At 34.6% G+C, this 27,963-nt stretch overlaps 1 protein-coding gene across 1 annotated transcript in view; it reads right to left on the reverse strand.

Moving 5' to 3' along the window:
• Positions 1 to 2,311: 2,311 nt before the first annotated feature.
• The window catches only part of Pp2A-29B (Protein phosphatase PP2A regulatory subunit A), a 134,843-nt gene continuing 109,191 nt past the window's right edge, over positions 2,312 to 27,963 (reverse strand). Inside the window, exons 12-15 of the mRNA XM_090381602.1 lie at positions 25,670 to 25,824; positions 21,463 to 21,605; positions 13,589 to 13,680; positions 2,312 to 3,196 (exon numbers count right to left, since the gene is read on the reverse strand). Coding sequence (XP_090237728.1) covers positions 3,183 to 3,196; positions 13,589 to 13,680; positions 21,463 to 21,605; positions 25,670 to 25,824 — 404 coding nt within the window. The 3' untranslated portion in view covers positions 2,312 to 3,182. The remainder of the gene's footprint in view (positions 3,197 to 13,588; positions 13,681 to 21,462; positions 21,606 to 25,669; positions 25,825 to 27,963) is intronic.

Below are 27,963 nucleotides of genomic sequence, written 5' to 3' on the forward strand. Positions count from 1 at the left end.
GTTGAGGAGTTGTTTCAACTTATAAAACTATAGCTGGACATAAGCCTTTTTTCAACCTATGCAGTTTAGTGCCTTTACTGAGAAGTTTTTAGTCTGTTTTGCATACCTCATCACATGCTGTTCCCAACTGGAGTCTACTAAATGCAACAAAGTTTGATACAGAAAATTAAAGTGCAGATCAAGCATAATGTCAGTTAGATAAATATTTTTTAATTGACCTTATTTATTTTTCAATTTGGAGCATTTCTAGCCACATGCACTTGAAACTGTACATTCATGCTGGCATACAAATTAAGCTTGATGCCAAATCCTTTCCATCAATTGTAATAAACATAGAAATAAGTCATCTCTTTCCTTGTCACTGTTAATGTTAATTGAGAATTTATGAAGTGCAATGGAATAAAGGCATATGCACTTAAGAGTAGCCAACTACCTGTTGATAAATGGATCCTAATCCATTCAAGTGGTTACTAGTAATTCACAAATAACCTAATCTCACCCCCATCTGCCAGGTAATGCTATTGATATGCACATAAGTTTGATGGCACATAAGCTACTTTGGCTATAATGCGCCTTCTGCCAGGTAAGATTCACCTAATCCGAACATCAGATATTCACTCAGTAATGCAGCTGTTACTTTTTTGTACTGATAAACTGGCCCTAAGTGCTGTACAAGAGTAAGCTTTCATAGCTGAAGGAATATGTTGGGCTACCAATGAAGGAGAGAACTCTCTAAAAGCTTTAGTTACCTCTTCCTTTAAGATGTGGCTGTAATTTATATGTACAGTAAGTATTTTATATATTTTAACTTGTTCACATAAACTTAAGTTTTTAAAAGTATGAGGCTTAATTTCCTTGAAATATCAAATGCAATTATTGACATTACATTTTTTTCTATTTGTGTAGTTTAGTTTATGTTGTACATTATGAAATAAACCAACTAACATTACTTGGGTGCCTCGGCAGCATCTCATCCTGCATGGCTGTCCTGGAACATAAAGAGAAAATTTATTTCTTTATTTAATATTTGCAACTAGTACACACAAATTAGTGTTGAGACATTCTCACAATTGTTTTACACATGTTGTGGCTGGCAGAACATAATTGGGTTCTGTGGCATCACCATTAGGTTTAAACAATTCTACATCAATAAAGCACACATATTTAGGCCCGACTATTAGTATTGTGTGGTTCCTGACACTTAAAATTGCAACACATTCCCTTTCACACAGTAATTAGTTAATGTATCTCACAGTAAAGTGTCCATTGCACAAGAGTTCAGAAAAAACAAGTGTTTAGCACTCCTTTCCCTTCCATCTCATAATAGAAACAAGTCTCGCTATCCAGTCTAAACATGAGAATTTCTTTTTTTGTTTGTAACAGCAATTAAATTCTGGTAAATGATGAAATGTTCTTAAATTTTTAATTAACAAAATACCTATTGAAATATTGCTTAATTTCTGAGAAGTCACACAATGCAATTTGTTATAACCACAGTCTTTATTTAAACTATGATCTTTTTTGAGTGAAAATAAATTAAAACAGAAATATTTTATTATTTCTAGCAAAGCAACAGTACCTACAAACTTTACATGCATACTTAAATCTGTTTATGTATATACATGAATGTCGTGTGTTTAAATCTTTATTTATGAATAGAATGCTAATTTGAAATATAGATATTTGATCCAGAAGAAAAAAAAAATCTTTAGTTTTAGAAACTTAACTTTGTAAACAGGCCTTATTTAATGAACTGTTACACACCAACCAAAAGTATGAATCAATATAAAAGGTTTTCTTTCTTACCAAAGAAACAAACTCCATGTACATACTGTCATTAAAAAGCATATTAAGTGTGAAATTACATACTATTTTGGTTAAATGTCAAATAATACTGTGTTTTTAAACAATTATTCCACATTTAATCAAGTAAAGAACATCAGTATTAAAATACTTTAAATGATTTAGCACAGCTAAAAATAGTATTGTTTCTGTTAACTACAAAAATACAGATGTTATATGTACTTCAAAATACAAGGAAAGTTTCAAGCACAATTTCTATCTTTAAAATATTTAAGAAAATATCCTGGGGAAGAAATGAATAATTTATTTATGTAAGTAACAAATGTCTGTAAATGATTTCAAATGATAATGAATTAGAATTATTTACATTTTCAAGCAAAATATATTTGAATTTTAATAGGAAACTTTCTTAACTGAAGTAAATACATACAGCTCAAATTTCAGCTGCTTGTTTTAAAAATTACTAAGAAATGCTAATACAGTATGACAATATTTACTGGTTTTCAAAAAAACAACTTTGTAAAAAATCACTAACTTTGGTTTATATATATATATATGTATATATATACGAATTTAAGGAGAAAAGAGTTCTCATCACAAAGAACAATTTTTTAAAATAATCTCTTTGATGTTATGTACCTTTATATATATTCTGCATCCAAGAACTATTTTTACAAACTTAATTATCCTCCATACTCTGGGTTGGTGCCATTGAAAGACAGTTGTATTTACAGTAACAATTACTTGAACTAAAAAACAAAATTTTGCAACTGATTTTCTGTGGGCAAAAGGATGCTATTTATAAGCTGCTTGAAGAGTTTGCTTTCATAAAAAAAAAGATTCAATAAAAGAAATCAGGGCACTTCAGTTGTTGAAACATGAATGAACTCAACTTAAATGACTATATATTATGGGTAATTATTTTAATATACATTTTTACATATGTTTATATTCAAAATCATATAAAGTTAGAATTTTAAAATTAATGCAGTGATAAAATTATGAAATGAGAAAACAATTCTTTGAAGATATCCAAATTCACAATGGCTTGTTTGTATGTTTGTATCTAGAATTACTCTACTATAAACAAGCAAAGGAAGCATTTTAGGGAAAATAAAAAAAAAAAAAAACACAACAGAAGTACTTATAAAAACTATTTTAATACATGATGAATTTTTTTCACAACATCAATTCCACACTTTAAAAAAGTGACCTGTTATTGGGAGCAGTTGTTTCATTTGAAGGAAATGTCATGACTTAAAAGTCAACAGGAAATATCATGATAGCAGCAATATTAGGCAAGTTCTGTAAAGACTGAAGAAAGCAGCCATAATTTATTTTTCCTGTCTTCATATTACTAATTACAAATGTTAATGTATTTATGCCCCTAAAGCTGAAAAAAAAAAAAAAAAAAAAAAAAAAAAAAAATCAATAATAAATAAATAACTAAAATAAAGAAATGCAAAAAATTTTTGAAAGAATTTCTATGATTAGGTTTATAATTCTGTACAGCACAAAAAATGTACACATCTATTTCAGAAATAAAAAGCTAATTAATAAGTACCAAAATATTTTATAAAACCAGATATACAGTAAAACCTAGTTAATCCGAAGTTTAGTTAGTTATTTGGTTTTTAGGAGCATTAGCAACTAAGGCCATATTGCTCCGGGATATGCGGTGGTCATTCCCTGACCTTTCCGCATCCTCCATATTTGGTGGTGACGGGCTCGAACCCCGGTCTAATCAAGAAGCGTGTGCTATGCACTGCTGCTCCTTCCCACCTGGCTACGGAGGCGCTCATCCGAAGTTTAATGGACCAAAATGTTTATTTCAATTTAAATGGATTCAAAGTACTGGGTGGTTATAAAATAAGTTTCTCTATTCAGGAGACCCTAGTATCAAAACAGTTAGAGATAGCACTGTGAAAATAAGTGGATATGTAAGCGATTTGTAGAAGAAAAAAAATTAGTTTAAATTTCCACCACCAGGGAAAACTGGCATTGTAAACATGAGATGGAATACTTAACTTAGGATTAGATTTGGCCAGAACTGCAGAAAGTCTCTAGAAATGATGCGTCATTTCCGAATGTTGAATGGAGCAGTTTCTTCACTTGTCGACTGTGGGAAGGAGCACCATCTTGCAAGAATGCTACAGTCTCCAAGCGTTGCCTTTCTTGCAGAGCAGAAATAATGTGATCTCTTAGAAGAATGCAGTATCGTGCACCTTACAGGGCCATGAGGTGTAGACTCTTCAAAGAAAAATGATCTGATTATAAACTCTACTGTGAATCCACACCATACTGTAACATATGGACTTTGTGGTGGTCTTTCATGCACAGCAGATGGAAGAGAAGTTGCCCATATTTGGCAGTTTTGTGCATTTACAGCCCCACGAAGAGTGAAATGTGACTATCAGACCACAAGATCATTCAAGCCCATGTATCGTCAAGTTTCATAAGAGCCAGAAATCGTAGAGAAAAGTCTATTCGTTGCTGCTAATCACAAGACTTTAGTTCTTGCACTACGTGAATCTTGTACTGGAACCAGCATAAAATTATTCGAAGCACTTTACCAGTAGACCAGGGAAGGTTCAAGTCTCTTGACACATCTCTGGCACTACTGACTGGTAGCATTTCACATTCTGACCATTGCAACTGCCACTCCGTCCACTACCTCCATTCTGATACGGGGTCGTCCCCTGCCTGGAATTACACATAACTCCCCAGTTGCTTCATTTCTTTATTAGTTTTCGAAGCCTCACTGATGTGAATATCTGCGTATTCACGTAGATATTCACATTCCCTGCTTGGAATTATACCTAACTATCCGGTCGGTCGCTTCAAATTTCTTTATTAGTTTTTGAAGCCCCACTGACGTCAAAGTCCTTTATGCAAACCTTTAAGTTTATGATATTCACTGCATTAGCATTACTATTATTCTGGTAGAACAGTTTTCCTAAAAGAGCACGTTCCTTTTTTGTAAGAGCCCTAATGGTTATTGACAGTGGCATTGGCCTTTCTGCTTTTATCTAACAGGATGTCATTTGTGTAAGCAGCATGTCTTTAAGTAAACAACTTTCACATATGTGCAGCGCTGTTATTCCCCTGGTAGAGGAAATCTGAACTAATTTTTTTTCTTCTACAAATTGCTTCCTCATACCCTAAATGACATACTCGCCAATTTCACAGCACTCACTCTAACTGCCTTGACAATAGGGTCTCCTGAATAGGGAAACTTATTTTATAACCACCTTGTATTTGTACAAATTCAGAACATGTTTTTTTTTTTCTTTAATTTATTCTTATCATTAAAAAGCATAATTATTTTACATCAGTATATAAACTGTGATATTAGGGCCACTCGAGAACCAACTCATCTGTCCATGTGTAATATGTCTACTAATTACATCTTCTCTGGTCAGTCTGCCTGATTTCCTGGACAAAAACCCAAGTCTGCGGGAGGGGGGGATCTTGAAGTCCACACTTGAGACCGATTAACTCAGCCACTGTGTGAAAAAGCCTGTGAAAGTTCATGTTATTAAAGGAATTTGAACTTGGGCACTGTGCTAACAGCAAGGGCTCCCTAAATTAATGAGGGGAAATAAAATTTTTAGTGAGCTACTCTTATTAACACTATGCAGGAATTTTTGCAATTCTCATTTAAAATGCAATGCAAGCCACTTAATGTGATCATGGATAACGTTGTCATTCATAAAATGTTATTACTTTTATCAAGTACTGATCAGATGTATATTAATATATAGAAAAAACAATGTTTACTGTAATCAGCACTGCAGTTTTTATTATTGCTTTTTTTTTTTTTTTTATACTGCGGTTTATGCATGTTCAGTGAAGATATCACGTAACATCCACATTGTTCATGAACTTTGATATGTTGCATGTCCAGTTACTACTGTTGTTTTGTACAGTTTGTATAGGTGCCAGTGTCATTTTTCTGTAAAAGAAGGTAATGTATCTGTACCCTATCAGCCTGACTGTTTCACAGTAGAGCACTAACCTTTTTTGAATTAGTGATTTTAATATTTCGTTTAGTTTTTTAATGGTTTGTATGGACTTCCATAATGACCGTTAGTTTCATTTTTATTGATGACTTTCTCAAAGAAATAGTGGACAGCCAAATTAAAGTATATTGCATTGTTTGATTTCAATGTTTTTCTTTCTGTCCATATCTGGCTTTTTTATGTACACATTTTTGCCTTGTATCAATGAACGAAGCTGTACAGCTATATTCTTGTTTCATCAGTTATTGCCATCAATCAAGCTACTAATTAAGCTGTATCATGAAGTGATCACAATATGTAGTGTCCACTATATTAATAATCTTTCAGTTTTGTTACAGTACACATTCATGAGTATATGGTAAACACATTAATTTAGTGAAGTGTGTTGTGGAGAAATTCAACAAATTTCTTACATGTAATAAAAAGACTGCCGAGTTTCACTTTTGCTACTATTATCAGTTTGATATATACATATAGTATACATATACATATTTAATATATATCATGTAAAAATTGGTAAAATTTCTAATTTTTGTGTTACTGATTTTTAATAAGCTGCTCTTGTTAATTGCACTACATAAGCTGGTGATCAGCTTGACATCACTCTAAAACAACTGAAAGTGGCAGATGAAAAATGCTACAAGAAATATTAAAATAAATAACACATAACAAAAAATAAAAGAAAAAGATTTTCAGAATGTTACAACCTCTCAATAAATTTAAATGTTATGCAACACTATAGCAAGTCTGGTTTCCAGTAAGCACACACTGGATCTAGTGATTTGATGTTATACCCACTTAACTATCAGTTTTGTAGCTAGAGTTTTGTTTTCAGTGAATCTAGTGAGTTCAGCAATTTTCAGTCAAAAGAAAAAACTAATGTATGAACAAAAATGAATATTTAAAATGCAACAAGTGTGTTCAAGAAAAAATAAAATAATAATAATAATTCTTATTTTCATTTCTTGGGATGAGTTTCATGAGTGGTTTTCTTAAGGCATTCTACTTAATGCCTAAGAAAGTTTCTTTAAAACAAAATTCAAAGCCCAAAAATATTTGCAGTGCTTGAAATGATGGACAAAACTTCTACTGTGTTTTGTAAAAGCTTAAAAAGATATAAATCCTTATAAATAACCTATTCCAGCTACGGCTGGTGAATGATTTCTCTCTTTTCTTTAAACACAGGTGCTGACAACTACGTGAGCTATGAATGAATTTCTTGTGTAACTAATTAAAAAAAAAAAAAAAAACCTGGTACATGTATATTTTCTTCATTGAAAAAGGGTACACATACAGAATACACAAATGATCTTAACAAAGATATTTAGAACCTAAAATAATTAATATGACAAGACAGTTTAAATATTTTTAAAACTAAACTATAAAAGATTTGGTGGCTGTTTAATTCTAAAATCAAAGTTGTATTTTTGACATTTAAAATTTTGAATAATAACATTTGCTGACATGCAGTTTTTGTTTTTAAGAGGGCCAATGTTAATGCAACAAGCATAATACATTTGGCCTCCTTTATGAGAATAATCCTCCTTATAGCCTCTTTAGATGTCAAAATCTTTGAATATATCAGAAAATTATAATAACACTTGTCTTACCTTATTCTTGACCAAAAACCAGCAAACATTCATCATATTTCCAGAAAAACATACATTTTTATTAAAAAGGTGAAAAACCTCAAAAGCAAAATGTTCCATTCCTTAAATGGAGCAGCACTGAAATATCCATTATAATTTTAAATTCCTGATTCTCTTGTAACATATCAACTTAAAATTACTGCTTATCACCTGGTTTATTATAATAAATATCATTCCAGAAATTCCTTTTGAATTTCTCAAAACACATATAATATAAAATTCCATGTACACTTTGAGAACCACACCACCACCTACCCCATATGTTGTGAATCTGCCCCCAGCAGTTACTCTCAACATGCAATTTGAAGTTTGAGGATCATGTAGCATGTACTAGATCAGCGATTCCCAAACTGGAGTCCACAGACCAATTCCAGGGGGTCAGCAAAACGACCCTCTGGAACTGGTCAAATTATTCGTTCTATGTATAGCAAATTGATGATAAATAAATTTATTATACATTTATGTAAAAATAAGAATAAAGTTGAGTTGTTTTAAACATAAAACTTTGAATTTTCTTTTCAGAAAACCCAGTGTTCCCACACACACACACACACACACATATATATATATACAGGGTGTTTCAGTTAAACGTTTCAGAACTTCTAAGAGGGGTAGGGTACATCCTGACAACTCGAAATCATATAGCAATGTGGGGTCGGAAATGCTTTCCTGAAGCGGTGTTGTACACAGAAGCACCATAAAAAGAAAAGAGACCGTAAGTGAGAAATCGTTTTAATAATACATGAAAAGAAGCAAAAGGTACATGGATTAAAGTAAGTGTTCGAAGTTTCTTCAACCTCGTATTGCTTTCGCACAGTGGTACCTTGGAAAATGTGCTACAAATCCCCTTTTTCCTGCTGAAGTGTTGTTTTCCGATGAGGCATCCTTCACAAGGGAAGGAATTTTCAACACGCATAACGACCATATCTGGGCGGTCGAGAACCCGTATGCAATACGACGTCGTGCAGCACAGATTCGATTTTCGGTCAATGTATGGGCCTGTATTATGGAAGATCACCTCATCGGACCTTACCTGTTACCGTGTCATCTAACCGGACCTGTCTACTTGATCTTTCTGCAGCAAGTATTGCCACAACTTTTGAGAGATGAACAGATTTCTGCATCGATGCAACAGACAATGTGGTTCCAACACAATGGAGCCCCTGCCCATTATAGCGGAGATGTTCGTAACTACCTGGATGTCACATTTGGTCAACAGTGGATCGGACGTGGTGGTCCCGTGCGTTGGCCTGTTCGGTCACCCGACCTATCATGTCTTGATTTTTATTTCTGGGGTCATATGAAATCGCTAGTTTATGACACCCCTGTTGACAATGCTGAGGAGCTGGTTGCAAGAATCGCAGTAGCTGCCGAAGAAATTCGAAATTCGCCTGGAGTATTCCAGAATGTTCGGATGTCCATGCGTCGGAGATGTGAGGCGTGCATTGTAGCCCGTGGAAGAAACTTCGAACACTTACTTTAATCCATGTACCTTTTGCTTCTTTTCATGTATTATTAAAACGATTTCTCACTTACGGTCTCTTTTCTTTATGGTGCTTCTGTGTACAACACCGCTTCAGGAAAGCATTTCCGACCCCACATTGCTATATGATTTCGAGTTGTCAGGATGTACCCTACCCCTCTTAGAAGTTCTGAAACGTTTAACTGAAACACCCTGTATAGGTAACATGGGCTGAGAGAGAGAGAGAGAGAGAGAGAGAGATTTCCATATATTCCATTTACAGTACCATGTATTTAATCTGCACAGTCCTAAGATATGCATCACAAAACATAAATATCTTTTAGTGATTCCTTTCCCAATCCTCCAATTTGACCGAAACCCTGGTCTTAACTGCAGGATGGGGGGGGGGGCTTACTGCTACTGCCCCCTGCTGTTTGTTTGTTATTTGGTTTTTAGGAGCATTAGCAACTAAGGCCATATTGCTCCAGGATATGCGGTGGTCATTCCTTTACCTTTCCGCATCCTCCGTATTTGGTGGTGGTGACGGGTTTGAACCCTGGTCTAATCAAGAAGTGTGTGCTACGCACTGCTGCTCCTTCCCACCTGGCTACGGAGGCGCGTACTGCCCCCTGCTGGATCTTAATATATTTTTATTATACGTTTTGCAACCCCCCCAATTAAAATCAAAATTAACCATTTGTCTTGAAACATGAAGGATAAAACTTATTCAGCTTCCTATGGACCACTCATTGAAATGTAAGAAAAGCATGAAAATGAAAATTAATGTTTCAGTATTTTGGCAGTGAAATGTGAATAGCCTGAGATGAGCAATATGGTATTTACTGAAATTCTTCCATTTGTATTGTGCAAAAACCAGTTTGCCACAGTTCACTGCATTAAAAACAAATTTTAAAAGTAGTTTAAACCAAGAAAATGATTTAATTGTAGCAATAATTAGCTTAAAACGATAATTTCAATTCCTCATACCATCAAAAATACAGACTTAATTTTGGTTAATGCCATTTTTATATTTTTTTCATTCTTTAAGCGCAACTAATTTGAGGTATTTTTAGAGGAAAAAAAATTTAATTAATGTATATGAACTATAATGGAGTCTAAAATTAGATTTTTTTTTTTTCTTGTTAGTTGTTGGCGCATCAGCTTCTATGGCCATAATGCACCTCCCAAAGTTTTTGCATTTTACTGTGATCCAAGCCCGAAGCGGGATTTGAACCCGCGACCTTCTGGTTGCCAGGCAGGCACTTTACCCACCTGGCTAGCCCAGTCGGCATGATGCATGCTCTGACCTTTTAAGGGAAGTTGGACAAAATAACAAGCCTGAAGCAATTAAAAAAAAAATCTATGAAAGAAATCATAGTTAAAATGCAGTTAAGTTGCGTTCTGAACTTCTGACTAACCGTGAAACCAAGTGACTTGCTGTTTGTGTCGTTGAGGAGGTCCTTGGCTTTGATTGGTAATTCATTATTTAATGTCACTGTACATATAATTTTATCTATTTCTTGTTCACTTTTGCACCTTGCACTTTTTTATCGTGATTTTTATTAGTTCTCTTTTCAGATTGTTATTTCATCTCGTGCTCCCTTTCTCGTTTTTTGATCATATGGCTATTGTTTATCTGTTTTTTTAAAAAAAATTGTGGTTAATTTGATCATATGACTTTTATTAGTTCTCTTTTCACATCGTTATTTGTATATCGCACTTCCTTTCTTGTGGTTTTGAATATTGGCGGCCATCATTGCTGTTTATCCTCGGAGCGGGAAATATTAATATTAATTGCACGTTTCTTTTTATTTATTTATGCTGATACCCCTAGTCTGTGCAGCTGTGGGATTCCCAAGTGTGGGTTTTTTATTTTTTGTGGGGATTCAAGAAAAAGAAGTATGGATTTTTTAATAAACTCATTTTTGGCTAGTGAAAAAAGGTTAGGTTATGTTGTGCTACTAATTTGGGAATGATTCAAGTAAAAGAAGAGTGGGTTTTTTTTTTGGGAGAGTAAAACATACATTTCTGGGGGGTCCTAAAAATTTTAGCCCCCCACACTGCTCTACTGTTCATTCAATTGATGATATCACTGGCCGTCCATTTTCTATAATTATAGCTTGCTTCTAGCTGTAGATTTCTATAATTAGAGTTTGCTTCAGTGTACAGTAAAACTGTACACTGTTCATTGAATGCCGTAGATAGATTGACTTCAGCCCGGAGAAGATGAAACTTTGTGATAGACCATATCGAACAAAGGAAAAAGCTTAGTGTTATGCGCAAGTGGAGAGGAAAGCAGTGTGTGGGATGTGGCTTGTTTCTGCCAACCACTGTTGCACCACTCCTTGCCTTCACCAAAGGTAAGTCACATAGTTTCATGTTTAGTCATCAGGACAGCCAGCTTAACTACATATTCATCCAAATCATTAAGTAAAGGCAAATTGCTGTCTTCGCTTCATGATTTTGCATAGCTAGTAATTAGGGATGTTGGAGTTTTTAAAGTGTCAAAACAATTTTCATTGTGTCTATTTAATTCCTACACAAAGAAAGTGTCAAAATGTAAACTATGATACTACTTCTGAATCTTACTGGACTTAGGACACTGAATCTCTTGAGGGAATAGTAGGGGTACTTGATAGTCCTCAACATTTGTTTCAGTTTTCTACTGCCCACATTCTTGTTTGGCAATGCTGACTATAGTTCCTCACAACCACCCATTCCTGGATGGTAGGAAAGATGAATGAGAGTTCCCTCAGAAACCTTCTAGCTTCAGCACTTACTCTGTTGCAAAAGACAGCTCTATACCATGCTGAAATATCACAAATACTAAGGCTTTTAATATAGTGTATAAGTGATGTTCGTCTTTCGTTTCTGAGTATAGTATAAATGTGATGTCCATCTTTTGTTTTCTAGTATAATGTATAAAAGGTGTTGGTTGTTGCAGGTATTAAGCACATCAGCAACTTAGGCCATATTTCAACATATACACCTGGTCGTCGACTTACGACCTATGCGACTTACGACCGGCTGCACTTACGACCACAAAAAAAAAATAATAAATAATAATAATAAATTAATTAATCGATGACCGGAGGCCTGAAGACAGCACCAGGCACATACACCCAGTCACTCTCTCTCACATACACCCAGTCGCTTTCAAGTATCTGTTGCGTGTGGTGTATTAATTAAAATTCTACTGAAATACGCATAAAATGTTTAGTAAAAGGAAAATGACTTCATCTACATATACGCCAGCTAAAAAGTCAAGGAAAACTATTGATTTAGAGTGTAAAATGAAAATTATCCAGCAGTATGAAGGCGGAAAGAAAGTGAATACGATAGCATGTGACTTGAAGTTATCACATTCCACGGTATTGACGATACTTAAGGACAAAGAAAGAATTCGGGAAGCTGTGAAAGGTTCTGCACTTATTAAGTCTACAATTTTAACCAAACAACGACAGGAACCCATCCATGAAATGGAGAAATTGTTGTTTATGTGGATGGAAGATTTAATACAAAAAAATACACCCATGAGCCTTCACACAGTGCAAGCAAAGGCTAGAAGTTTGTTTCAGTTTAAAATCACGCGCCGGAGACGATTACTCAGAAGATTTTCAGGCTAGTACGGGGTGGTTGAAGCGTTTTTAAAAAAAGATTTTCTTTGCATAATGTCTCTATAAATAAACATTTCCTACCTCAACCCAAGAACATGGCCCTGACGATGCACAACCCAGCACAAGCAAAGATTGAAAATTGATTTTGTAAATTTCATTTGTATTAATTTTTACATTAATTTTAGATTGTATTTTTGTGTTTACAGTACATTATGTACAATATAATTATAGATTGTAGTTTTGTTTTTTTATAAACAGTATGAATAATAAACCAATTAAAATGTAGAGAACGTTTGAATTTAACCTCATAGAGAGAGAGAGAGATAGCCTAGGCGTAGAAACGAAGGTATATTCAGTATCGCTAAGTAAAAGATAAAAACATTACAGTATTTAAAATGAAAAATAAAAGATTATAAAAATAAATCATAAAGATGATAAAAAGATTAGAAAGGTTAAAAAATACTGTTAATAAATATATGGCCGACATACGACCAGATCGACTTACAACCTGTCAGTCAGAACGGAAGTCGGTCGTAAGTCGACGACCAACTGTATAATGCCTGTAAATTGCATGTTTTCTATGGTTGATTTGCTGTTTTCTGGATGAAAAACCCAAATTTCTGGGGAGGGGGGGGGGGGCATACTACCTTTGCCTTCCACCAACTAACACAGCCACACTGAAAAAGGCCCATAAAAATTCCTCACATCACTGACAAGATTCAAACTCAGGTCTTTTCCACCAAGTGGGGGAAGGATGGTGATATACCAACTGTGCTACTCACAAGGGCTATGAATTTTGTTTTTTGTTTCTTAGATTAGTATAAGTGATGTCTTTTTTAAGTAACTGTAAACTGTTAAGAATTCAAATTTTACCACTAGTTTCACAATACAGCATATGAGCAACAGTTATTTCTTTAAATGCTTTTGAATTAAATAACAAACTTTTAATACCAATAATACCAATTTTTTTCATAAAATAATAAATAAGAATTAATGAAAATAAATATCTTGAATTAAAGATTTTCTTAATTTTACCTCTTAGTGCTTCTGATGCAAAATACCTTACATCAATGTCATTGTCATTATTTAGCTTGTCCAAACATGGTTTCACCTGACTTTCTAATGTCCTAAAAGTTGAATAAAAAAAATCTAATAAAAGATCCTACATTAAGGGTATACTATACCAGAAAACAGATATACTTTAAATATATATCATATAAATGAACAAATATTACATATTATTAGCATTAGTAAAGACACATGATGCAAGAAAGTAAGCTTATTTAGCATTAGCCAAAAAAAAAAAAAAAAAAAATCTGATTTCACCTACCCACTCACTCCAAATGTTTGTCTAGTTCTGCCTTGAATCTATTTAAGCTATCAACTTCTACAATGACAGATTGAAGTTTGTTCCAGCAATCAACCACCCGCTGGCTAAAGGCAAACTTCTGCACATCTATCCTACAACTGTCTTTCCTCAATTTGAATTTATGCCCTCTCAGGCGATTAGTAGAGGGAGAATCTCATCAGCATTGAGCATGCTCAAACCATTCAAAGCTTTATATACCTCAATGAGATCACCTCGCAGGTGCCTAGTCTCCAGAAGCTGCAATTTGCAGAACCTAAGCCTTTCTTCGTAAGAAAAACTCTTTGTTCCATTCACAAATCTTGTTGCCCTTCTCTGCATTAAATACAGCAACTTTACATCCTTCCTAAAATGAGGGCTTCAGGCCTCAAAGTGTGGCCTGATCATTGCCTTATACAAGAGGATAATTACCTCCTTATCCCTGCTAGAAATAATTCCTGTATATCATTGACAAGACATCATGACAAGCTACCCTTGCAGACTGTCTGCACTGCTCAGAAAACTTCACATCTGCCTGCACAATTACCCCCAGGTCCTTTTCATTCTCTACCACTGTCAGTGTAGTACCACACAGTTGATACGTTACTATGGGGTTACTGCTTCCCATATGCAGTACTTTACATTTGTCAATGATAAACTTCAGTTGCCACCTCTCAGCCCATCTACTCAACTTTTCTAGATCCTGTTGCAGGAGTGTACTGTCATTAGTGTCATTAACAACCCTGCCAACCTCCCACTAAACCATCCCTTTATCCATAGCAGCAATTTGCCTCCAATGCCACATTGCTCCAATTTGTGCAACAGTATCAAAAGCCTTTCTAAGATCCAAATATATGATATCAAACTTATTCCCTGCATCCAGTTCCTTTGTAACCACATCATAGTATCCAATCAAATTGGTAAGACAAGACCCGCTTAACAAAACCACGCTGTGTCCAAACTATAACTGAAGTCTTGTCTAGATGATCCTGCAGTGTTTCTCTAACCAGTGCCTCTGTTAATTTTTCTGGCACACAAGAGGTTAAAACTAACAGGTCTGTAATTACTTGTTGTGCCCTTTGATCCTCCTTTGTAAATTTGGGTCGCATTTGCAAATCTCTGGTCCATGGGTACCTCCCCTGAGTCCAAGGAAGCTCTCATAATTATGGCTAAGGGTTTGATTACTTCCTTTCCTGCCTCCTTTAATATAACCGGATAGATCCCATTCACCACAGGTGTCTTTCTTACCTTTATATTCAACAATTTCTTCTCCACTTTGCTCTCAGTTATTAAAAAATCATCTAGTTGTTGCCAGCGTTTAATTCACCTCTGGCATTCGTCTCCCCGAATAACTCCTCATGTGTGAATGTAGATGCAAAATACTCATTTAGTTTTTTAGTTACCTGAGCAGGCTCATCAACAGTTGAACCATCGATATCCAGTCAACCAATCTGATTCATCCCCTTCCTTCTAGAGTTTACATAAGTAAAGAACTCTTTGCATTCTTTACCAAAGATTTTTCGTAATCTGCCTTTGCCTGCTTACCTCCTTTGTGGCTTGGTTACAGACCAGCTTATATCTATCATAGGCTTCCATGTCACCCAGTAATTTATATGTATCCCATGAATTTTTCTTCTCTGCCACATGTCTCTTTAGTTCATTTGACAACCATTTCGGCCTAAAACTTGAACAATATTTCTGCTTCAGCACACTGTGATCACTGCGAACTAGTGATTCCTTTATCTGCAGATTCTTAATGCATGAAGAATCACTACTAATAATGAAATCAAGAGTATTTCTCCCTCTAGCTGCCTCCCAAACATGCTGCTGTAGAAAACAATCATCCAATAAATCCACAAAAAGCCTTGCTAGTTGTGAGCGACCAACCCACAATTCCAGTCAATATCTGGGAAATTAAAATCCCCCATTATAAGACTCTCTTGATTTACTGGCCCGATCTATTTCCATTTACAGTTTTTTTATTATACTCATCAGAGTCATTAGGCCTATAGCACACTCCTATTCTCAATTTTGATCTCCCAATGCTTATGTCACACCAAACTGACTCGACACTGCACTGTCCAGCAATGTCGACTGGCTTCACTTCCTTGGATTTTATGTATTTCTTAACTAATAGCATAACCCCTTCTCCCTTCGGCTTCATATGGAGGAATTGCAAGTTGCTGCCTCTAATGAATGCTTAATTAAATATTTATTTTATTATAATTTAACTTTCGTCAACATTTAATAATTCAATAGTAATGTGTCTATATGCTAATTTAGCAACGCCTGTGCCGCCATCTATTTTTCTTTTTTCTTCTATATAAGCTGATTCAGCTTACAGTATGCCAGTGGTGTGGCTCTGCTCTAGAGTGCTGTCTGTTCTATATTTTATTTTTCGCTGCATAAGGACCACCGCCGTGCAAATCCTCTGCATTGGTGGATCGATCGGAGGAGGGAGGGTGAATTGGTACTTCGATCTTTTCACCATGGCGACGATTTGTGCAGCGATTCCATGACCATTATTGGCCTCGTGGTCCTCTGTCGTGATGGGGCATGATGGTCAGTCTATTTTATTTTAATTTATTTTGATATTGTTTTCGTTTGGTAGTTCCTTTAACCCTCTTTTGGTGATATTTCACGTCTTTCGGAACTGGTACCTCTCGGGGGGGTACCGCTAAATTAATAAATAATTGGCATTATCCTAAAATTTGTATAGTTTTTGTTAATAGGATTTAAAGATCGAAATTATACAAGGGTTTCTGGGCTACTATTTATATCTATTCATTTTTTTTTCGTTCGATTGTTTATTTGGGTTATTTTTATGTTAATTTTCGCTCTACATTTTTTGCCATACTACTGGCTTATGTTTTATTTTATTTAATTAAAAATATTGGATATATATATATATATATATAAAATTTATTCCATTTATATATATTTATATTACAAATACAAACTTTATTTTCTCATCTGTGTAGGACTCCTTTTTTGCATTTTGCCTGGTCAACCGTATATACAGTGGATTCCGGTTATTTGGGCCACTAGTTAATCAGGGCAGCCATTTATTTGGGGCAAATCTTAAAAAACAGAACCCAATCGAAAAAATAGCCAGGGTTAACTTCGCTTAATTGGGACAACATGCCATTTAATCGGAGCAGGAGACCGCAGCAGTGGAGATTACCCTATGATTGTCTCCAACCATACTATGTGGTTCGGTTGGATTTCTTGAGGTCACAACCATAAAATAATAAAAACAATTAGTAGTCACCTGTTTATTGGGTTTTATCCGTTAGTGCAATCTATCAGTTTACTATCATAAACGGATAGTAAACTCGATCTTATTGAATTTGCGATAATACTGACAGCTGGAATTCTGTGGGTTATTATGATGAAATGTGTTTACACTTCCATGAAATCTTCAATCATATAAAAAAATTAATTTTCATAATCTTCTCTTCATTCCTATTTTTAAAGCTTTGTAACTTGTTACTCTGTTTTCACTTGCGCATATCGTGTTACTTGCATCGTGTGCGCTGTGTTCTTTGTTATTGATTGCTTATCTTTTTACTGTTTTAAATTTTAACCCCCACCCACAAATGTCAACTAGTTAGTATGTACATATTACAGTATGTATTAATTATACCGATTTTCACGTATCATTTAATTTTTAATTGGTAAGATAATATAGGGTAAATTTGGGCTTAATATATCTTTACTTTTATAGCCTGTGGATAATATTCCTCCTATTTTCACTAATTATAATCGCTGTTTAATAGAATTAAAATTCAATTCACAAATGTGATCACAATGACCGGCGCTTACTACACATCGTATAGTGAACGGTACTTTACTGTGGTGTGTCCATCGTAACATGATTTGATTGTACAGTGGACCAATTGTAAAGCGGGGGGTCCCTTGTATTTTTAACTATTTACTTGAAATTTCGGATAATTGGGGCAGCCGCTTAATTGGGCCAAAATGCACTAGTCCCGATGTGTCCCAAATAACCGGAATCGACTGTATGTGGTTTACTCAATTATTGGCAAACACAAATGAATTTTGTGAAAATGCACCTGCTAATCCTTAACTGTTTTTGTGTAAATCCTAACTTCTGAGTTGCACATGTCCATAAGGGTAGAACACTGTGTAAAAAGTACATTCGTGTTGACCTAATTTTCTATAAAATACAGATTCCCAGAATAGAAATTTTGGGAATCTGCATTCTTAAATACTGGATAAAAAACTTTTTTTTCTTGAACAAATTCAGTCTTTTACTTTATTAGAATACTAACATAAAAATTCACATTTTTGGTAAGCTGATGCTTACAACTGCCAATGAAAAGCATATTGAACTGTTCTCAGAATAAACAGACATTATGCATAATGGGAAAACCTTTTTATCTTGGCTTCTGCTTATACTTTTTGTATTTATTAGGAAGGCTGGTAGGAGGCAAAGTTACCCTGTGCTCAATTTTTAAATTTTTCTTTGCTATATTTTTAATTTATCATGTTTTCAGATTCATGAGGAATTGTGTAGATGTCACTGGTATTGCTAATTTGGCAGATTGAGTTAACTGATGTGCAACATGATCCAATGCAGTCTCTGTGGGGGATGTAGTATTTTTCTAATATGGAAAGTTTCTTCTCCCACAATATATAAGGGCTGAAGCAGCATAGCTAAATTATTTAGTTCTTCATAAGTGATATCCTGGTTTGAGGATACATAGAATCTGATAAGATTCTATGTATCCTCAATTCTATGTATCTAATACTGATAAGAGTATAACCAATCAAAACGAGTTGAAATCATTTTCAGAAGATGTGCAGCTTTTGCATGTCATCTGAATTTTATGGATCCTTCCATGTACAGACCAATCATTCACAAAAAAATAAACAGAACAAGAGCAAAGTTATTACTTCTTCCTCGCAGAATGCCATTCCCAGAAGATCCATCAGCACAGTCAGCAGCCAGCACATAATAAACTAGCAGAACCAGAACTAGTCCTGACATCAGCTCCCATGATGTGGGAAATGTCAGGCAGCTCGTATTATGGAATGTTACCAGAGCTCAGCCATATTCCTTTGTCTTCCCTTGTAGAACTACATATGAACCCAGATTTCCAAGGACTGTTCACTTCTAGTCACGGTAGTCAACAGGATGTTCTTCCCTACCTGATCACTATTTAAAGCTTAAAATTTTTAATTTCAGCTTTAATTACAACTTAATTTTTATTTAAAGTTCAGCCTAATGTAAATAATGCAAGTTTCTATTTTAATTAATGTCCACTGAAGAGGGCCAAAGAAGATGTGTATGTCCCCTTCAGTGGACATAACTTTGGTGTGTGTGCATGCACACTTCAAATAATACCTGTTGATAATCTACCTATTATCAACAGCCATAACAATGATGGCATTGCCCCCCAAACATTTTATAAGCAGTTGAACAGGTTTAGAGATTTCTTGTAGATTCCTCCCTCCCATCAAATTATTAACTCTTTAGTGAATGGATTCCTGCACCACATACACGACCTGTAATAAATTTTTGAGGAATTTGGAAAATTCCTCGAAAAATAATCCATAAAATAAAAGCATCTAATAAGAACAGAGCTTCTGATGCAAAATAGCTAAGTACTATACTTCATTCTCTATGCAACTGATGTGCTTTTAAAAATTACTGTATAAAAATAATTTTTGGTATACTACCCAATATATTTTACATGAATAAACAACTATAACTGTCTATGATTTGGGCAGTTCAACAGTGTGCATCAGCTCGGTCTTTGCACAAATGTGCAAAAACCAAGCAGATACCTTTTCAGTTATTTATTATGGGAAATTAGCTCTTAATTTATGCAGCAATTTTCAGAAACAGATATACCATGTAATTGAGAAATGTACTTACTACTTAAATTAAGACAACTTACCTCCCACTTGCAGAAGGGCCCCACAGATAAGATTGATGAACTCCCACCAAAGGGGAAATAACAAAGAAATTTGTTCCCTATATAGACAAGGTCTACCATAAATCTCCAACATGAATTTCCCTCAGCCTGTATACAACATTCCTTCTGACACGATATGGCTCAATTAAAGACAAATTAATGCCCTTTGGAATCACCAAGGATCCGTAGTGCCTTTGTGGGGCTCTGAAGGGCTGGTCACATCTGATGCATGGCTGTCCTCCTCTGTATGAAGATCTACGAAGTCAAACGATTACAAGATTGACCTCACTCCCAAAGGACCAGGAACATCATCTCCTAGATAGCAACGAAGAATATAAAGTCTTCACACACTTTGCCCAAGAGGAGAAGATCCTTTTCTCAAGACCATCAACATCTTCCCACCTAATGACGTGATAAGAAATCCTTACTTAAACTCTAACAGGAAGGATACAAATTTAGAAGACCAGATGTGCATCCTGGAGAATCTAATGGACTTGTTCTGCCACTAGCCTGCTTGCCAAGTGAATCCCAGGCAAACTAGCCTGATCCACTCTGCTTACCTATCCATATACCCAACTTGCCTGATGGAGTCCTCTTCATCTTCCTTGGGGATACCTTCCTCTACATCCCTAATACTTCTTACTTTCCCTCCCTTTCTAGACTGCTTTGCTTCCCACACTCTGACTTTACTACTTTTTTTTTGTCCCCATCCAGGAAGCTCAGGTGACCCTGGCAGAGACAAGCCAGAGAATAATGGGCTGCCTGACTACCTCCTAGCAGTGTGTGCAGGCAATGTGGGGTCCTACAAGGGGCTTCTGTGGCCAAATGCCAAAACACAACAACAGAACTCAGCACAACACTACACATTCAACCTAGAACACTTTTCTGAAATTTACAGTAGTACTGTATTTCTTCATAGTGTACATAAGACGCAGATGTGGGAAACAACAGGAGGTGCCTGACCCTAACACTATGCACTAATTCTTTTTATATGGTGCAGGAACTTGAGCAACTATTGAATTGCCACATTTGGTGACAAACTTTTCATATTAGTCTGCTACATAGTAAAATTACATAATTCAACCACATAAACATCTGTAGCCAACAAGCATATATTACATGTTTTTCTTTTCTGGACCCACAGGTCCAGAATTTTAAATATTGCAGAGAGCAGCATTTTGAGCCCTTCCACTAAATACTAAAAAAAATCCCTCACTCTCTTTCTCCCTTCTTCTTCTTAAATTAAACTTACCAAGTATTTAGGAATTATGAATGACAATTTTTTTCTTATTGGCTTAATGGTATTAAGCCAATAAGATATTAATGGTATCGATTGGTATTAATGGTATTAATACCAATTTTTTCTTAATGGTATTAAGAAATGCAGGGAAAGTAATATTAGTTGGTGGAGGAGACCATTTGTTACAGAAGGCATGGCAAGTCTAGTTTTAATCAGTACTCGGCATCATGTCTGAATAAGAAATGCCAAGTTGTGCTAGTCTTATGTTTTTTCCATGCAAAAATGTGAGATCTCATGCTTAAATCACCTAGATTATCTTTTCCAATCATTTTTCTTGTTGCACCTACTATTCAATAAAATACTGAATGAAATATCTTACCCTTGATCCAATATTGGTCCCACTCTTTGCAATGTTTTTGCAACATTAAAACGGACATTAGCAACATTATCATTTGCCAGGTTGAGAACAGTTGGCAACATCATTTTAATGGTAATTTCTGGGCCACAAACTTCAGCTAGCACCTGAAACATGAAATATATTCTTATGATGATACAGACTTTTCTTAAGATTATTATCACCTTATTTTCTAAGCATTTTATTAAAAATGAAATATCCTTATATTTATTTAGTAATTAGATACATTTAATATTGACTTTAATTTTTATATTCACTTATATTAACCTGGCAGGGGTGATGCCTCAACCAACAGGCCTATTGAAGCCAAGTGGTCAAGTTGGGAGAGTGCACTACACATCCAGTTGAGGGGAACATGTTCAAGCTCCTGTGATTGCTAAATATGATTAATGATTACGATTGTATTCATTATCAAAATGATCAATTATTAACTTGTCTGACCTAGTGGTTGGACCAAAGTATAAACAAGTTTTTATTTTTTAAAATTTATCATGCATTAATCGCTGGTGCAGGATCAGAGGCTGTTCCTTCCCCACCTCCCTAAATTTACAAGCACTCTTACTTAAGTACTGTTTCCAAGTCATAATTTTTTGGTTTATGTAGTGTGAAATGTGCTGATAGATGAAGCATCCCTGTTTGGGTTATTATTTTTTTCTTATACTTTCTTTTTCTTCTGTGGTGTACCAATCCTAAGTTCAATATTGTTTGTTTTATATTTGAATTATTATATAAAATGGTTTCTTGTTTCAATTATTGTTATGATTTATTTATTTCATTAAGACATTAATACGTGTGCAAGTGGAAGTTTGAATTTCCATGGGTTTAACAGCTTTAAAAACTTGAAATGGAAGGCAAAAACGTAATCATAAAATATAAAAGTGAAACTTTTATATTTTATGATTACGTTTTTGTGTTGCAAAAGTGTTATAATCCATTAGTGAAAGGTCTACCATAGATATATATATATATATATATATATATATATATATAAAAACCCTTTTAGAAAATTGGGGTCCGACAGACCAGAAAGCATCTGTCATAATCCAGGATGATATCACTGATGAATTAATAAAATTAAGATGCTCACTACATTCGCATTCTAGACATCAGAAGAAGAAAAAAAAATAAAAATAAAAAATAAATAAATAAGACTTCATTTAAAAAAAAAACAAAAAAAAAAACCAGTTATGAAGACAAGCTTTCTGTTGAAAGCACTGATGTTAATATAATATAACACTAAGGTAACTTGTTACAGCGTCAGAACACGAGAAACCAGAACCATTCTGATCTTAGTACAGTAAACCCCCGCTTTTCGCGGTATCTGTATTCGCGGTCTCTGATTTAATATAAAATGAAACCTAAAAAATGTGAATTTTAAAGCGCTGTAAACATTTTCCGCCATAAAAAAACATGGGTGTGGCTAAAATTATCTTTCCCGGGGGGGAGAAAGGGGTGACAAAATTGCGAGCATGGATGTTTCTCGCTAATCCTTGTTCAGTATGTGTTATGCACTTGTCATGGAAGGTTTCATCGTTTGCTTTTAATTTATATGCTTATAAATTTATATATTTATTCAAGCTTACAAAAGTGATAAATCTACTGTTCTGCAGTGTAAAACAGACTTTTTCGAGTGTGTTAACGGAAGAAAGTGACTTTATTGTGGACAAGTTCTTTCTAACGCGCACAAAAATATGGCTACGAATAACAAGGGAAATGTGAAAAGATCAAAGGTGATGACATTAGCACATAAAATTCAGTTATTAGACAAAATTTCTAATGGTGAAAGTGTCTTCTCAGTAGCAAAACATTATAAAATCAATGAGTCAATGGTACGATCAATCAAAAAATCAGAAGAAAAAATCCGCCCTAGTGTCCGTGAAAATGCACTAATTGCTTCAAAAATTTGCTCTGTAACTCGTGATGTTAAATTAGAAAAAATGGAAAAGGTTTTAAATCTGTGGATAGAAGACCAAACTCAAAATAAAATTCTGTTAAGTTCACTCATCATTCGTGAAAGGGCAAAACTCCTTTATCAACACTTTAGCGAAACTGGTGATAGCACTGGTGGGATAAATTTTTTAGCTAGCAAAGGCGCTGGTTTGAAAGATTTGTTTGAAATTTCTAATAAATATTACATTTAATATTAAATTGTTTCTTTTCATTTCGATGCCTTATGCTTGCATTTCACTATGTACTGTCTATGTACATATTATGAAGGTACATATAATACATACATAGACAAAATGTTAGACTAGTTTTTCTTATATATTTCATACTTTGGAATGGAACCCCTTTATTACTATGGGAGCCATAACTCAATATTTGCGGCATTTCTCGGGAATAACCCCCGCGAATAGCAGGGGTTTACTGTATTGGCAAAGTGATACAAACAAGAAAGATCCTGTACCATCAACCAGGAGAGGCAAAAAAAAAAAAAAAAAACTCCATGGTACATGAGTGGTTAAGCATGAGAGTGCACACAACACATGTTTGAGTGGGCATGATTCAAGCCAATATGACTGCTAAATAGGGTTAATGACATTTTTTCATCGTTGAAAATTAATCGTAAAGTCCTCTGATCTTGTGGTCCTGCCAGAGTATAAAATAGAACACTTTTTTTTTTTTTTTTTTTTTTTTTTTTAAATTTTCTTTTGCAATCTCCACAAGCCTGAGGTTTATTCTAACAGTAAATTACTCTTTTGCTGAAGTCAAAATTTCTCACATCTACTCTGTAACCTTTGCTGATTTAAACTGATAACACTGTGTATATCATCTGAAAAAGGGAAAAAATGACACTCATGATAATTAGTACATTTAACCCTTTTATAAGTACTTTTAAATATCTTAAATAGCTCATGTCACTGCACAGATGTCTGGTCTTTCTAAGGGCTCACACAGTGCTCCTTTGTGCTCATAACTAATCGTGTTACTCTTCTCTGATGTATCCTTTCTAACATATCCACATCCTTCATAAAATGAGGGTTCTAAACCTCTACACAATATTCAGGAGAAAATGACAAGAATTGAACTTTGTGTGATTTCAAATGCGATACTAATCTGTGAAGAGCTAGTCACTTATAACATCTGTCTTCTATTACTTTGTCATACTCTACTTTCATACTGCTTCAGTTTATATAAAGGTCATTATATGGAGTGTTGATTGTTGTTGCATTGTAGACACATCAACAACTTAGGCTATATTGTGCTGTATATAATGTGCTCTGTGGTCGATTTGCTCTACACTGGTGAAAAACCATATTACCCTCATCTGAGACTGACTAACTCCGCCATGTTGTGAAAGACCCATAAAAATTCCTCACTTCCTTGAAGGGATTCAAACTCAGGTCTTTTCCATCTGATGTGGGGAGGACAGTAATTATACTAACTGCTACTCACAAGAGCATATAGAGTTGTACTAAAAGCTTTGCTAAAATCAAAATAAATGATGCCAAAACTGCATGAAGTTTTTTGGTAATGCCCCCATAGTAACCAATCATAATGGTCACAATCTCTTTTGAACAAAACCATCCTATAATTTCTTTAGAAAATGGGTGGAGGGAGAACTCTAAAATCATGTCATATTAGATATAACATAACCTGAGAGGGTTTTATTTTATCAGGCTACTGTAGATGGATCATGAGACCTTATCTGCAGGGTGTGCTATTTAAGAGGATGCCACAAGAGTAAGAAGGTGGTTAATAAAGATTAAATAAACATCAAAAGCTATCATGTCATTTTAACTGTGTTTTTACCCACACTACATCCTCAATGATCTGATATCATAATGCAATGCATTTCAAAGCCAAAAAATCATTTAAAAACATATAACTGTTACATGAGAAGTGTGATACGGAGAGTTGTTTCAGTAGTTAGTACATTGTATCAGTACTGAGGCAATGCTGTAGGCTATCACTCATTGTGATGGGCTTGTGAAGTTAGGGATTAATACTACTACTACTATTACTACAAAAAAACTAATTGTAGTTTTTATACTATTCTCTGAAAAACTGGACACAAGTTCTAATATTCTTAATATGGATTAAGCTGTTTTTAAGGCCTATTCTATTGAAATAAATGCTCAGCTACTTTGCTGACCAAATACTACTTGAACATCACAAAATCAGCCTATTTTTTAAATTACAAGGCAAAAGCTAAAAGTGCAAGACTCACATTAATGCAAAATAAACAGGTCATTCGATGCAAATAGTTCTGATCTTGAGACATGGTCAAAACTTTTGGAATTACAGTATTTGTGGCCCATTCTGATCCAAACTTTTCCACCAGTTTTTTTAAATTTTGTGTTGCAGCTTCTCGAATTGCAAATACTGAAATTAAATAATAACAAAAAATTAAAGTGACATGAAAAAAAAAAAAAAAAAAAAAATATATATATATATATATAAAATAAGAACTATAAATTAAACCTGTATAAAATATCAATAAGACAACAATTTCAACAAGCAAATATTTTGAGTGAAACTGCTTATTATAATTACTGTTTGAACAATAAAAATTACTAAGCTTATAGGCCATTCATAACACTGTATGCTCTACTGACAAAGCATAACTCTACACCGAAACAAAATATAACAACACTCATTTTTAACCTGCCAGTGGGGGCACACTAAATTGTAACAAAAATGGTGGCATAGCACCTGATAGATACCCAACCATCTTTATACTTTTTGAAACTTTTTGGTCTTTTTTAAAATTCTGTTTGGAGAATACCAATATTTCACCTTTTCTTAATGGATTAACTTATGTAATTTTTTATTCTTAAATAATAAAATTTTAACTATTCAAAAAATGCTGAGTTTTTCACATCTTTTATTTTAAAGAAACAAAACTTTTATTAAATCAATTGAAAACTAAAAAAAACACTACAGACAAAGTATAAAATTATAGTTAAAAAATTATAAAATTGCAGTTAAAATATAAACTGTTGTACAATTACTTGAAACAAGAGAAAAGATAGCAGCACTTACTGAAAGATTAAGACAAATCACAAATAAACATACTGTATTTCTTCAATTCTAAGACACTTTTTCCCCCCTATGAACATCTCTAAAAACGGGGTGCATCCTAGAATCGATGGAGTCTTACAATCACAGTTTTTTTTTCGAATTTTCCCACGTTTTGCACAGCACCACACATTTTGTTTTTATGTGGAAACCCCATCTCCAAGTTTGACCGTTATCGCATTCTCCAATTCCAATGGATAATAAAGTGTCGTGGGTGATTTCACGTGCTTTTGAAATGTGAAGCCACCATTATTTCATTATAGTGGAGCTCACTCAGCGAAAACTACAAAGTTTTATTTGTATCTTTGAAAGTATGTAAGTGGAGTTACTGTATTTCGTTAATTTTGATCCCTTATTGCACATTAAAATGTCAAAAAGATTGCACTATGAAGCTGCATTGAAACGAAAAGTTATTGTGTATGCAAAAGAACATGGAAAGAGAGCTGCAGGTCGACATTAGTGACGTAAATGTTCGTCGTTGGAGAAATGATTGCAATTCTATATTTTCGTGTAAAGCAACAACCAAGTGTTTAAGAAAGGAAGGTTTCCAGAAGTGGATGAAGCTGTGATATGTTTTGTAACGGAGATGCGTAAAAGGATTATCCATCACTCGACAATCATGCAATTGAAAGCTGGAGAAATTGCCAAGTCCCTCGGAATAGAGAAAATAATTTTTAAAGACAGTCGCGGCTGGTGTGACAGATTCATGCATCGTAGTGAATTATCGTTAAGGTGCCGAACATCTGTCAAAAAATTCCTGCAGACTTTCAACAGAAGCTGATTAACTTTCAGTGACAGGTGATGAAATTAAGAAAAAAAAGAAACTACGAGTTTAGTCAAATTGGAAATGCTGATGAAACCCCGGTCTTCTTCGATATGCCTCAAAATTACACCATCAACGCTAAAGGCGCTAAAGAAATCAAGATTATAAGCATGGGCTACAAAAAGCAGCGTATCACCACTGATGGTCGAAAGTTGCCACCATATTTAATTTTAAATCGAAAAACCATACCGAAGAATAAAATTTTCCCCAAACATGTTATTGTGCATGCACAAAAAAATAGATGGATGTCGGCAGAGCTTATGGAAGACTGGCTAAATGTGTGGAATAGACGTCTTGGAAGTCTTCGTAACCCACTCAGCATGCTAGTACTTGATGCTTTTCGTGGACATTTGTCCGAACGGGTCAAAAATAAAATCATGCAAAAACGTGGTGACTTGGTTGTGATTCCTGGTGGCATGACTAGCCAACTGCAGCCACTCGACGTTTCAGCCAACAAACCATTTAAAGATTACTTGAGAAAGGAATATGAATTCTGGCTGTTGACCGACAACCTTCCGCCGACACCTTCTGGAAAAATTAAGAAAGCGCCAGCATCAAAATTGGCAGAATGGGCATCAACAGCTTGGAAGCTAATCTCAGAAATAATAGTCAAGCACTCA

This window comes from Mastigoproctus giganteus, chromosome 9, assembly GCF_048544385.1.
Source record: "Mastigoproctus giganteus isolate SK-2022 chromosome 9, ASM4854438v1, whole genome shotgun sequence".
In the NCBI taxonomy this organism is placed as follows: Eukaryota; Metazoa; Arthropoda; class Arachnida; order Uropygi; family Thelyphonidae; genus Mastigoproctus; species Mastigoproctus giganteus.